Source organism: Neodiprion fabricii, chromosome 5, assembly GCF_021155785.1.
Source record: "Neodiprion fabricii isolate iyNeoFabr1 chromosome 5, iyNeoFabr1.1, whole genome shotgun sequence".
NCBI classification, from domain to species: Eukaryota; Metazoa; Arthropoda; class Insecta; order Hymenoptera; family Diprionidae; genus Neodiprion; species Neodiprion fabricii.
Window position 1 is genome coordinate 14467759 of NC_060243.1, and position 14105 is coordinate 14481863.

The 14105-nt window shown below is 35.9% G+C and overlaps 1 protein-coding gene across 1 annotated transcript; it reads right to left on the reverse strand.

Moving 5' to 3' along the window:
* Positions 1-1858: 1858 nt before the first annotated feature.
* LOC124181974 (mucin-5AC-like) lies at positions 1859-5381 on the reverse strand. The gene is made up of 3 exons (XM_046568747.1): positions 5277-5381; positions 2201-3332; positions 1859-1971 (listed from the first exon to the last, which is right to left on the reverse strand). The coding sequence occupies exons 1-3, from the start codon at positions 5379-5381 to the stop codon at positions 1859-1861; spliced, it is 1350 nt and encodes a 449-aa protein (XP_046424703.1).
* Positions 5382-14105: the final 8724 nt, after the last annotated feature.

The following is a 14105-nucleotide window of genomic DNA, read 5'->3' on the forward strand; positions in this document are numbered from 1 at the left end:
TATATAATTTATATATATTTATATCACACAATAATATAATAGAATATAAATGGAGGTAATTAAGTTAAATAATTTGATGAAATAAAAAGTTATTTATTTAAATAAATTATTTTTCATAAATTGGAGAATAAATTATTTTTAAAAATTAAAAACATAAAATTAAATAAATAATAATCCATCAATATGTGTGTTTTTTCAAATTTCACAATTAGTTCCAATTCATTGTATAAATGTTCCAAATTACAATTCATAAAGTAAAGAAATGGCATTTTGCTAATGAATAATTTTTTTATTTCAATTAATATGTGAGCACATAATTAAAAAATATGTCAGATTTTCCTAATAATTATATACAATTTCAAAAATTTGAATCACGTGAAAAAATTTTTTTTCTCAAAATTTAACTTTTTTCAATAGTAAATTAAAAATCATACTTTACATATATATATATATATATATATACACACACGATTATATATATATATATATTTATATATATTCATATTATACAATGATATAATAGAATATAAATAGAGGTAATTAGGTTAAATGATTTGATAAAATAAAAAATGATTTATTTGAACGAATCATTTTTCTCAAATTAAAGAATAAATAATTTATAAAAATCAAAAATATGAAATTAAATAAGTAATAATTTATCTATTGGTATGTTTTCTCTAAATTTCATAATTTTTCCTAATTCACTGTATAAATGTTCCAAATTACAATTTATAAAGTGAATTAAATTGTATTCTTCTAAAGTATAATATTTTTATTTTATTTGATGTGTGAGCAGATAAATAAAAAATATATAGGATTTTTCTAATAATTATATGAGATTTCAAGAAATCTAAATAATGTAAAAAAAAATTTTTTTCATTCAAATTTTTCCTTTTTTGAAAGTAAATTAACAATTATTATATATATAGTGACGGGTTTTAAGTCCGCACTAATAATGGGGCGGGGAGGAGCAATTAGAGACAGGGCGGGTAGAATAGGTAAAACTTTGTGTGTATATTTGTGAGGGGGGGTTGACTTAAAACTAATAAAGGTACAAAGGGGTTGTAGACTTTAGTGGTGGCTGATGACGCCTCAGCCCTTAGCGTCACTTAATCCTAACTCACAGATAGGCGCGCGGGGGGGCGGGAGAGCGTGTAGTGTGACGGGGAGTGTGAGGTAGAAAGGGTTGGTATTGCGAGGGGTGGTGGTGTAGTATGACGGGGAGGTTGAGGTAGAAAGGGTTGGTATTGCGAGGGGAGCGGCAGATCGGCTGTAGGTTGCAGGCTAACCTGGTGTCGTCGGTGTGTGTGGGTAACGATGTGTAGCGGTGTGTAGGGTGTGTCTCTCTCGTTCTCTCTCTCTGGCGGTGTGTGTAACTGTGTGTCTCTCTCGTTCTCTCTCTCTGGCGGTGTGTGTAACTGTGTGTCTTTCTCGTTCTCTCTTGGCTTCTTGTGGTTAAACTTGTTGCTGCTTCGCTGGCCGTGATCGTACTGCTCGCTGGCGCTCGGCTCCGCCGAGCGTCGGTGGGCTTCGGTTACCTTCGGGTGTTTCCCGACGGGACGGGACTCACCCGTTCGGCTCTTTCCCGCGGGTTTAGGGTTTGTTGTGACTTGCACTCTAGGTGCAACGTCACAACTCCCCCCTCCCCACGCGGGGCGAGGCCTATAGGGTGAGCCGGCTTCGGTGGCGGGTTTTGTGGTCATTTTGTCTGTACTTTCTGCTCCGATCTGTCGGGGTTAAGGGATGTGGGTCGGGTTGTATTTGCGGGGTGTGCGTTGGGTGTGGGGTTGTTGGTTGTCTGATATCTACTTATTCTATTCTTATATTATTTTGTACTAACTCGGGTGTTTTTCTTAATCTATTTGTGCTTCAATTTTTGGTTTTGGTACGGTGGCTCTCGTCGGTGTGGGTCTTGGTGAGTTTTTGCGTTGCTCCTTATTTCTTGTGGCTCGTGGTTGCTTCTCCGTGGTTCTGCGTTAGAGTTGGAGGTTGTGTTCTGTTTCCTTGGCCTCTGTCTGTCGTTGTTCGTCCGTTGGTTTGGTGTTGTCAGTGTATTTAGTGTTTTCTGTTTTGTCCCTTTTTTTTTTTTTTTTTTTTGTATCGTATTGCGTCCCGTGTTGTGTGTGCGTCGTCGTTTGTCCGTCCGTTTGGTGTTGTCAGTTTGTCTAGTGTTTTCTGTTTTGTTCTTTTTTCTGTTTACGTATTGTTTTTCGTTTTTTGTATCGTCTTGAGTCCCGTGTGGTGTGTGTGATTGGTTGGGGTGTTTGTGTATGTTCGTCTGTGTCGGTGAGTGAGGTGGTGTCGGTGTTATTGTCTGTGTCGTCGTCCGTCGTTTGTGTCTTTGGCGTCGTTGTGTGTGTTGTTTCGATGTGTATAACTGTCTCTGCGGTGGAGGTGGTGGAGTCTGTGTCGGTGTCGGTGTCTGGTGTGTTTGAGGGTTGTGTTTTGTGTGGTGCTGTTTGATGTGTGGTGTGTGGTTGGTGTGTGGAGGTGCTGGCTTCAGTCTCGTCTGTGTTTGTATGTTGGTGTGCCCGTCTGGTCATGTATCTGTCTCTTTGTGCCCGTAGTTCGTCGTCCAGGGTGTTTGTCGCTTGTAGGTTAGCAATTATTGATATTATTTCTAGGGGTGGTCCTATGTGTTTTTTGTATGTCTGTCTTGTCTGCGTCGGTTCTGTGCGTGTGTCCATGTTGGCGAATGTTTGTAGGATCCTGTCTTCTGTTGTCTGTGGTCTCGTGAGTCTGGTACGTGTCCATAGAGCGGGTGATGCGGGGGGTGGTGTGTGTCGTGGTGTTGGTGTCGATGTAGGGTGTGTGGGGTGTTTGTTTCTTGGTAGGTGGGTGTGTAGTCGTGTGCGTGGCTGTGGTTCGTGTGGTTTGGGTGACTGTTGGTGGGTGTGTGACAATTTGTGCTGGGTGTTGTGTGTCTGTGTTAGTTTGTGTGCAGGTTTGTACGTGTTGTGGGTATTTAGTGTCCCGGACCAGCCCGTTGCATTTTGGGCATTGCCTTGGTCCGGAGAGTGTAACTGGTGTGTGGTCATGTGTGTGTGTGTTTGTGAGTGTTTCTGGGTGGCTGTGGGTGCAGTGGTTGTTATGTGTGTTGTTGTCGTGGCGGTCTTTGTTACCTGTATGTGTGTGGTGGGCGTCGGTAGTAGAGTTCGTCGGGTCTCTGTCTGGTGTGTGCCGTCGCGTCCGTATCTGTGTGGGTGTGGGGCCTGTCCTGGTGTTTGTAGTAGTGGTGTTCTCTCTGTGTTTGTATTTGTTGTCGTCGGTCTCGTCAGTCGCAGTGTCATCAGGGCCGGTATTCTTGGTTGTGTGTTTTCCATGTTGTCTTTCTGTGGGGTGAATACACATGTTAGTTTATTTTCAAGATGTGTTATCGGGCGTGGTTCTTTTATTGCTTATTTGATTATGTATATAATTTTAGGTCTTCTATGTGACATTTTCCTATATTTTTACCGCTTTCTGTTGTCAACTCGTATATTGTGGGTGAGATTTTCTTAGTGATTATGTATGGGCCTGTGAATTTTTTACTTAGCTTTGCTGCCGTTCTTTCTGGTCCGGATGAGAGTGTATGGTTCTTTTTCAGTACTCTGTCTCCTTCCTTGAATTGAATGTCTCATCTTCGTAGGTTGTAGTAGTGTGCTTGTTTTTCGTTTGCTTCTATTAAGTGCCTCTGTACTTCGTCTCTAAGTGTTTGTAGTCGTCTCAGGTGATCTGTCCATCTGTCTGTGTCTTGTAATTCTATTTCGTCGTCGTTCTCTAATTGATTTCTTAGACATTGTGTAGGATTTAATTCCCTTCCTAGGTTCAAAAAGGCTGGTGTGTGTTAAGTTGATGTGTGTGTACATTAGGGTGGTCCTTATTTGGGGTGTTGACGGATTCCGACAAGTGCGCCCCCTAGACACGTTTGAGATAAATAAAAAAAAATGTGTGCAAAACCCCAGCGCTGTAGTCCCATGAGAACACGTGCCTGTAAACTCGTTTTGTTTCCCATTTAGATAGCATGGCATTTTTAGACCAATTCAGTCACTATTTTTTCCAGTCATCCCTAAGTATGTTAAAAATTATTTATCCACATATATCTATTGTTAATAGGCATGACTACGCGCACATTCTTTTACAAAACCTCACATGTATCGTATTTCATTATAAATTTGATGTTTGATATTTAATATTCGAAAGTTGATTAGAGTTGCATTCAAACTATGGTCATTCAGTTTCAATTGTGTATAATATAATATAATATAAAAAGAATGTGCGCGTAGTCATGCCTATTAACAATAGATTTATGTGGATAAATAATTTTTAACATACTTAGGGATGACTGGAAAAAATAGTGACTGAATTGGTCTAAAAATGCCATGTTATCTAAATGGGAAACAAAACGAGCTTACAGGCACGTGTTCTCATGGGACTACAGCGCTGGGGTTTTGCACACATTTTTTTTTATTTATTTCAAACGTGTCTAGGGGGCGCACTTGTCGGAATTCGTCAACACCCCAAATAAGGACCACCCTAGTGTACATGTATTGATTGCGAATTGTAAGTCTTGTACGTGTATGTCCCATTCTGTGTGGTCGTTGTTTACGTAGGCTTGGATCATTGTTTTAGCGGTTCCGTTGACTCGTCTACGGGGTTGGCTTGTGCGTGGTATGGGGAGATTGTTGCGTGTCTTATATTGAATTTTTGTGTCAGTTCGCGTATGAGTTTGTTTATGTATGGTGTGCCGTTATCTGTTAGTAGTATGCGTGGTGTACCCCATCGTGATATCACGTGTGAGTGGAATGTCTGTTCTACTGCTTTTGCGTTTGCTTTGCGTATAGGTATGATTTCCACCCATTTGGTGTATAGGTCTTCGAAAACTATGATGTATTGGTTTTTTTGTTTTGATAGTGGGAGTGGGCCCATGATGTCTGAGGCTACTACTGTCCACGGTTCATCTATTATTCTAGTACCCATTAGTCCTGCCGGTCGCGCTTGTATTGTTTTTATTCTTTGGCATGTGTCACATTTTTTTATGTCGTTTACTGTGTCTCTGTACATCCCTGGCCAATAATATTCTTTGGCTACTGGTATGTCTTTTCGATCCCTAAGTGGCCTGCTTGTGTTACGTCGTGATTTTCGTGTAGTATGTGTGTTATTTTGTCTTTAGGTATTACTAGTTTCCATGGGCTTGTGTCTGGTAGGAGGTTTGAGTGTAGGGGGTTAGGGTGGTGGAAGTATAGTTGATTGTTTCTGATTCGCCATGATTCGTTTTTCTCTGAGCGTGTTTGTACTTGTGTTTTCTTATATGTGTACCATTTGTCTGTCGTGTCTTCTATTGTTTCTATGTGTTCTTCGTCTTTGTGTCGTCTTGAAAGTGCGTCTGGTACGTCGTGCATTGTACCTTTTCGGTGTGTAATGTCAAAGTCGTATTCTAATAGTTCTAGTGCCCATCGTACAAGTCGGCCTGTGGGGTTTTTTAATTCTCTAAGCCACTTCAGTGCGTGGTGATCTGTGATAACTTTAAAATGGTATACTTCCACGTATGGTCTGAAGTTTTTTATGGACCAGAGTACCGCCAAACATTCTCTCTCAGTGGTGGAGTATTTACGTTCTGCCTCGCTTAGCGCACGGCTAGCGTATGCTACGACATGCTCTTCGTCATCGAGAGATTGTGTTAGTACGGCACCTATCCCTTTTCTGCTAGCGTTTCTTTGTAGTGTGAATGTTGTGTGTAGTCTGGGCATGCGAGTGTGGGTGGTGATGTGAGTGCGTGTTTGATTGTGTTTATTGCGTTTTCTTGTTCTTCTCCCCAGTGCCATTTCTGATCTTTTTTCAGTAGTCGTGTTAGTGGTTCTGTAATGTGTGCGAAGTTAGGTATGAAGCGTCTGTACCATGATGCCATGCCAATTAGTCTCCGTAATTGTTTTATTGTTTTTGGGCTTGGGTAGTTTTCTATGAGTTGTGTTCTGTCGGGGTCTATGTGTAGTCCATGTCTGTCTACTATGTATCCGAGATATTTTACTTGTGCGCATCCGAATTCGCACTTCTCTGGGTTTATTGTTAGTCCCTCGTCTGTAATTCTTTTGAGTATTTGTTCTAGTCTTTGTAAGTGTTCGTCAAATGTTTGTGTTACTATTATTATGTCGTCTAAGTATGCGAATGCATATGGTTCGCATTCTGGGCCTATGAGTCTGTCTAGTAGTCTTTGGAATGTCGCCGGTGCGCCTGTCAGTCCGTATGGCATTCTTTTAAATTGAAATAAGCCCATTCCCGGGACTGTAAAGGCTGTTATGTGTTTGCTGTCTTCGTCGAGTGGTATTTGGAAGTATGCTTGGCTTAAGTCGATTTTTGATATGTACTGTGCTGTCCGTAGTTTGTCTAATATTGCTGTCATGTATGGTAGTGGGTATGCGTCTTTTTTTGATACTGAGTTTACTTTTCTGAAGTCTAAACAGAAGCGATATGTGTTATTTGGTTTTTTTATCATGACAATTGGGCTCGACCATTCACTTTCTGATGGTTCTATCACGTCTTCTTTCAGCATTTTGTCTATTTGATGGCTTCTCTAATTTTTGGTGATACCATACAATATCTTTGTTTTATGGGTGGGTCTCCTTGTGTGTCTACTTTGTGTTTGATTAGGCGTGTTAGGCCGAGTTGGCCCGGTAGTGTTGAGATTTTCTGCTGCATTGTCGTCTGTAGTTGTGTGTGTTGTGATTGTGTGAGTTCTTGTATTCCTGCGCATATCTGTGGTTCGGTTTCTTCGTCCGTTTGTGTGTCGTCTGTTGTGTGTGCGTTTGTGGGTATGATTTTTTGATTTGTGATTTGTGTGTTCTGTGGGTTGTCTTTTGGGAGGGTGTTTTCCGGTGGTGTCTTTGTGCTGGGTAGTGTTGGGGTTAGTGGTTTTTGTTTTATGGTTGTTTTTTCTGTGTTTTCGTGTCTTTCTGTTGTTTTCGGGTTCGTTTGTTGTTTCGTTGCTTCTAATTTTTCTGCTGCTTTTGCTTGTTTTGTGTGTGTTTGTGTTGATTGGTGTCGTATTTTTCGTGTTTGATGTATTTGTATGTATTCTTTGAGTGGTGTTGGTAGTTCTTGTGGTCTGGCTTGCATGTGGTAGTGTGTCTGTGGGTCGTCTATAAGTGACCATGTGTTTTTTCCATAATTTATTTGTATTCCAAATCTCATTAAGCCGCTATTCCCAATGATACATTGCGAGCCTAAGTTTGGTATTAATCCGAAATTCATTTTTTTTGTTATGTTGCCGAGGCCTATTGGGAGTGTTACTGCTCCTTCTATCGTCATCTGCGTTCCGTTTCCCATTGTAGCTGTTCTGTCGGGCGTGTCGTCTGTTGGTGTGTCTGTGTTGTGTAGTATTTGTATTACTTCTGCGCCTAGGTATGAGTGTGTCGCGCCTGTGTCTATTAATGCGTTTAATTCGTGACCGTGTATTTCGATTCTGATGTGAAATCTACTTTCCGTTCTGTTGTTATCTGTTGTAGGTGCTACTGTCTCGGGTGTGTTCGTGTTGTTTGTGGGGCTGCCCTCCACCCTTGCTGGGTCAACCCTTACCCGTTTCCCTGGTTCTGTACCTGTGTGCATTGCCATCTGAAGTGTCCGGGTTGGTTGCAGTTAAAGCATCTGCGTGGTGTTGTGCCTGTGTTTGAGTTCGTTTGTGTTTGTTGCGGAGTGTAGTGTGGTGAGTTATACGTGATTGCGGGGTATCGAGTCTGTTGCGTGTTTTGGTTTGTTTGGTTTCGTCGTATGTTGTCTGTGAGTGCCGGTGGTATATTTGGTGTTGCGAGTAATGCTGGGCGGGGTTGTGTTTGTGCGTACTTGTATGGGATGTATTGTGTGTGGTGTGTTTGGTGTGTGTAGGTTTCTCGTGGGGGTGTGTGGTTATTTAATATTGTTTGTCTTGTGTTTTCCCATTCGATGTTTGTTTCCCATTCTTTCGCGGCTATTTCCAGTTGGTCGAAGTTCGCGAAGTCGTATGGTTTTATGTATGCCTTGTATTCTATTTTCATGTTTCTGTATGCCAAGTCTAATTGTGTTCGTGGGTGGTATGGTGGTTTTAGTTGTGATAGTAGTGTTCTAAATTGTATTAGGAATTGTGTAATTCTTTGTGTTGGTCCTTGTACGTAGTTTTTGATTTTTTGTTCCAGTCTGTCCCTATGTTGTATGTCTTGAAATGCGTGTGTAAAGTCTCTTTCGAATTCTTCCAGTGTTCGCCATTTGCCTCTATTCAATCTGTACTTTTTATTTTGCGTCACCTTCGAGTATCGGGCTGAGGTTGTTGATTAATTGTGTATCGTGTATTTCATAACCCGTTTGGTAGTCGCGGAAATTTTGTAAAAATTCGTCTATGTCTTCGTTTGTGTTTCCTGAGTATTTTATGTTCCATGTTTGTATTGTTTTCATTGCCATTGCTGGCTGATTTCAGTATGTACTGTTCGGGTTTGGTGTGTGGTTTAGGTGTGTCGTGTTTTGGTTGTTTGTGGGGTGTATTGACTGTGTGCTGTATATGTGTGGGTCTTCGTATTCGTTTCTGTCGCTTGGTAGTGCTCCGAGGTCTATCAGGTTTTGTATAAGTCGTGTGTGACGTGTGTTGGTGGCTAAAAATGTGTCTGGACCCGTGAAGTGTCGGTTCGTTTGACTGGTTGTTACCGTGTTAGTTTGCGTGTGTGTAGGTGTTGGGATTGTATTGTATGTTTGTATGGGATTTGTTGGTTCTGGGCTTTCTTGATGTTGGATTTGTGTACTATGTAAGTTGTGTGTATTCTCTATGATAGCTGCATCGATTATATTTATTGCGTTTGGTGAATTGATCGTGTGTCGTCTATTGATTTCCTGTGTTTGGGTCGGCGTTTGTTCGTCTCGTGTCGCGCGCGGCTCGCTCTGTGTCGAGTTGTTTTGGTTGCGTTCGGGTTTGTGTATGTCCATGTGTTCGCGCGCTAGGCCTTGCGGTTCTCTGTGTCCTTGGTCTGCCATTGTGTGTATCGTGTTTGGTAGTGTGTGTGTTCAACTGTCTTTATTCGAATTTTCGTGACTGTGTAGCTTTGTTTCGTGAGCCTATGTGTACTTTGTTAGCGTTTATTCTTATGTTTTGTCTCCTAATTGTTCGGATTTGTGGTAAAAATGTGGGTAATTTACGTTGGGCGCCAATTTGTGACGGGTTTTGAGTCCGCACTAAAATTGGGGAGGGGAGGAGCAATTAGAGACAGGGCGGGTAGAATAGGTAAAACTTTGTGTGTATATTTGTGAGGGGGGGTTGACTTGAAACTAATAAAGGTACAAAGGGGTTGTAGACTTTAGTGGTGGCTGATCACGCCTCAGCGCTCAGCGTCACTTAATCCTAACTTACAGATACGCACGCGGGGGGGGGGGGGGAAGAGCGTGTAGGGGGACGGGGAGTGTGGGGCGGGAAGGGTCGGTATTGCGGGGGGGGGGGGGGGGGTGTATGTGTGTGACGGGGAGTGTGAGGTAGAAAGGGTTGGTAAATCTTTCTTTTGTAAATTTTCTTTTTTTAAGAGTAAATTAAAAATTATCATATATATATATATATGTATACACACACACATATATATATACATATATATTTATATATATTTATATGATACATGATTATAATAGAATATAAATGGGGGTAATTAGGATGAATGATTTAATGAAATAAAAAATGATTCATTCAAATAAATTATTCATCTCAAAGTAAAGAATAATTAATTTTGAAAAATTAATAATATGAAATTAAATGAATGATAATCCATCTATCTGTGTGGTTTTTTCAAATTTCACAATGAGTTCCAATTCATTGTATAAATGTTCCAAATTACAATTCATAAAGTAAAGAAATGGCGTTTTTCTAATAAATAATATTTTTATTTCAATTAATATGTGAGCAGATAATTAAAAAAAATGTAGGATTTTTCTAATAATTATATACAATTTCAAAAATTTAAATCACGTAAGAGAATTTTTTTTCTAAGAATTTTTTTTTTTTTTAAAGTAAATCAAAAATTATACTATATATGTATACACACACGATTATATATATATATATATATTTATATATATTCATATTATACAATGGTATAATAGAATGTAAATGGAGGTAATTAGGTTAAATGATTTGATAGAATAAAAAATGATTTATTTGAACGAATCATTTTTTCTCAAATTAAAGAATAAATGATTTATAAAAATTAAAAATATGAAATTAAATAAGTAATAATTTATCTATTGGTATGTTTTCTTCTAATTTCATAATTATTCCTAATTCATTGTATAAATGTTCCAAGTTTCAATTCATAAAGTAAATTAAATGGCATTTTTCCAATGAATGATATTTGCATTTTAATTAATATGAGAGCAGATAATTAGAAAATATATAGGATTTTCCTAATAATTATATATGATTTCAAAAAATTTGAATCATGTGAAACAAATTCTTTTTTTGAAATTTCTCTTTTTTTAAAAGTAAGTTAAAAATTATAATATATATATATACACACACACACATATATATATACATATTTATGTATATTTATAATATACAATAATATAATAGAATATAAACGAATGTGATTGAGTTAAATAATTTGATGAAATGAAAAATTATTTATTTAAATAAATTATTTTTCTTGAATAGGAGAATAATTAATTTTTAAAAATTGAAAATATGAAATTGAATAAATAATAATCCATCTATCTGTGTGTTTTTATCAAATTTCATTATTAGTTCTAACTCATTGTATAAATGTTCCAAATTACGATTCATAAAGTGAATAAATGGCATTTTTCTAGTAAATAATATTCTTATTTTAATTGATATGTGAGCAGATAATTGAAAAATATGTAGGATTCTTCCAATAATTATATATAATTTTAAAAAATTCAAATGATGTGAAAAAATTTTTTTTCTCAAAAATTTCATCCTTCTTTAATAGTGAATTGATTATTATAATATATATATGTATATATACACACAGACACACATATATATATATATATATATATATTCATATAAATTTATATTATACATTGATATAATAGAATATAAATGGAGGTAATTAGGTTCAATAATTTATTAGAATGAAAAATGATTTATTTAAATGAATTATTTTTCTTAAATGAAAGAATAGTCAATTTTTCAACATTAAAAATATGAAATTAAATGAATAATAATCTATCCATCTGTATGTTTTCAGTAAATTTCATCATTATTTCCAATTCATCGTATAAATGTTTCAAATTACGATTTGTGAAGTAAATTAAATGGGATTTTTCTAAAGAATAATATTTTCATGTCGAATAATATGTGAGCAGATGATTAAAAAATATATAGGATTTTTCTAATAATTATATTCAATTTCAAAAAAACTAAATAATGTGAAAAAAAATTTTTTTTTTCAAATTTCTATTTTTTTAAAAGTAAATCAAAAATTATAATATATATATATATATACACACACACATGTAGATATGTTTATTTATATATATTTATATTATACAATAATATAATAGAATATAAATAGAGGTGGTTAAGTTAAATGATTCATTAAAATGAAAAATGATTTGTTTGAACAAATCATTTTTCGCAAAACAAAGAATAAATAATGTATGGAAATTAAAAATATGAAATTAAATAGGTAATAATTCATCCATTGGTATGTTTTCTTCAAATTTCATAATTATTCCTAATTCATTGTATAAATGTTCCAAATCACAATTATTAAAGTGGATTAAATGACATTCTTCTAAAGAATAATGTTTTTATTTTATTTGATGTGAGAGCAGATAATTTAAAAATGTATAGGATTTTTCTAATAATCATATATGATTTCAAAAAATTGAAATAATATGAAAAAAAAATTTTTTTCCAAATTTTTTTTTTTTAAGTGAATTAAAAATCATTATATATGAAAAAAAAAAATTTGAAAAAAAAATTTTTTTTACAATATTTCAATACATATTTATATTATACTCGATTATAATAGAATATCAATGGAGGTAATAAGGTTAAATGATTTAATAATATAAATAATGATTCATTCAAATGAATTATTTTTCTCAAAGTAAAGAATAATTAATTTTCGAAAATTGATAATATGAAATTAAATGAATAATAATTTATCTATCTGTACATTTTCTCTTAATTTCATAATAAGTTCTAATTCATCGTATAAATGTTCCAAATTTCAATTCATAAAGTAAATAAAATGGCATTTTTCTAATGAATGATATCATCATTTTAATTAATACGTGAGCAGATAATCAAAAAATATGTAGAATTTTCCTAATAATTATATTCAATTTCAAAAATTCAAATCATGTGAAAAAAAATTTTTTTTTTAAATTCCTCTTTCTTTAAAAGTAAATTGAAAATTATAATATATATTTGTATGTACACACACATTCATATACAGGGTGTCCCTAAATTGAGGGACACGGACCAGCCAGCGTGATACCTGACTGAAATGCAACCGAGAATTTCTTTACCGGAAGCTCGCTCGACGCATAGTTTTTGAATTATAAGCGATAGCGTTAGGCCAATCAGAGTGCACCATTCCATCTGGATTTGCCGCCACGGAAATTGCTGTTTTGTTCGTCTGGGCGAATTGTTATTATTCGGTTACAAAGTAAATATCGGCACCTCCCCTCACTCGCTGTTGCACCCCTTCTCGAGCGCTGACCTCGGTATTGTTGCCGCGGCACACGCTGCCGGCCGCACACCCACGGACGCACACTCGTGTGTGTGAAAATAAGCGAATGCCCAGCTCCACAATACTACGAAACACACATACACGAGTGAAAATAAAAATAAATCTCGAAATAAATCAGCGGGTTCAAGATTTAATGTTATAAAACACTTCCAATCATCGATGTATGCATAAGACTAGAGATTTTAGATGATTGATATGCCGTTAGGGTTCATAATTAGTCATTCAATCAATCTGAATTATGCTTTCCGAACATATTTTGTGTCTTTGCCACGCAACTTTTCCACTAGTTTGAAATTCATCATTGACATCCGATTTTTCAATAATGCGAGGGAACAACAACTCGCTGAATTGACGTGTCAATAGGTTTGTAAATCAATTACAATTCACCTGAGTTAACACAAAATAACTGAGTCAATGAGAATTCACTGAATCACTAAAAATGATAACTGAAATCTTAAAAATTATTTGAGATATAACTGAATTAGGAAGAGTTGTAATAAGTCAAGTTACTTTGAATAACTTTCGATTCGTGCCAAAATTTTATGTTTGGAGAGAAAAATAATCAAATTCAAATAACAAAGTAATTTTCAATCAAGAAGAAGAAAATTCCCAAATACCTGAATTCAAATGAAGCAATTTAAATTTAATAAATCTATCCGAATTTGAGGAGAAATAATAATTATTATTTGGACCAGAAAAATGAAGCCGAATTACATGAATAAATTCTATTAATTCAACTCAAAAAAATATGGTGTCATTCAAATTCCCAGTTATTTCCTCGTCGATTCAATGTGGGTCTGGAGTGGCAAGTAACGTTGAAATTGTTGAGATCAATGCTAGTGATGGCCACTTATCTGAGAATAATCGATGTATCGATTAATCGATTTCAACAAAATAATCAGACACGGCTCGATTGAATTGGTAAAGATTAATCGATTTGGTAAATTTCTGCGTGTAGTCTTAATATCAGAAGAGATATTTTGATAATTCATAGTCTGATTGAAAATATTTTTAAGTTTGATAAATTTTGAGTAATTAATACTTAAACCACATACATCGATACTGTATTGCATCGTTCGTATGAGTAAACAAGCGGCTTAAGGCTGACCGTGAGCCAGCCCTCGAACTTCCCGTTTTCACACTACAAATTCAAGGTTCATGGAACAATTAAATATTAATATCCAATTCCAATTTTCCAACTACGAATTCAGAGTCGTGATTGACGATTCAAAAGCCCTCGCATATCATATTACATAAAAAAATATTACGATTGTTTTTATTTTGAACCACTAATAATGGATCGACCATCATAAATTTTAGAAATCTGACCTTGGATCGGTCACTGATGACTGGGAAAATCTCCACTTACGCATTTCTACCAAAATCCGAATATTTTAAGAT

Coding starts and splice junctions, on each gene's coding strand:
- LOC124181974 (XM_046568747.1), bottom strand. CDS start 5,381: ATGCACGACGTACCAGACGCACTTTCAAGACGACACAAAGACGAAGAA. Junction 3,333..5,276: donor ACACATATAAGAAAACACAA/GTACAAACACGC, acceptor TTCACCCCACAG/AAAGACAACATGGAAAACAC. Junction 1,972..2,200: donor CAAAAAACGAAAAACAATAC/GTAAACAGAAAA, acceptor ACTCTAACGCAG/AACCACGGAGAAGCAACCAC.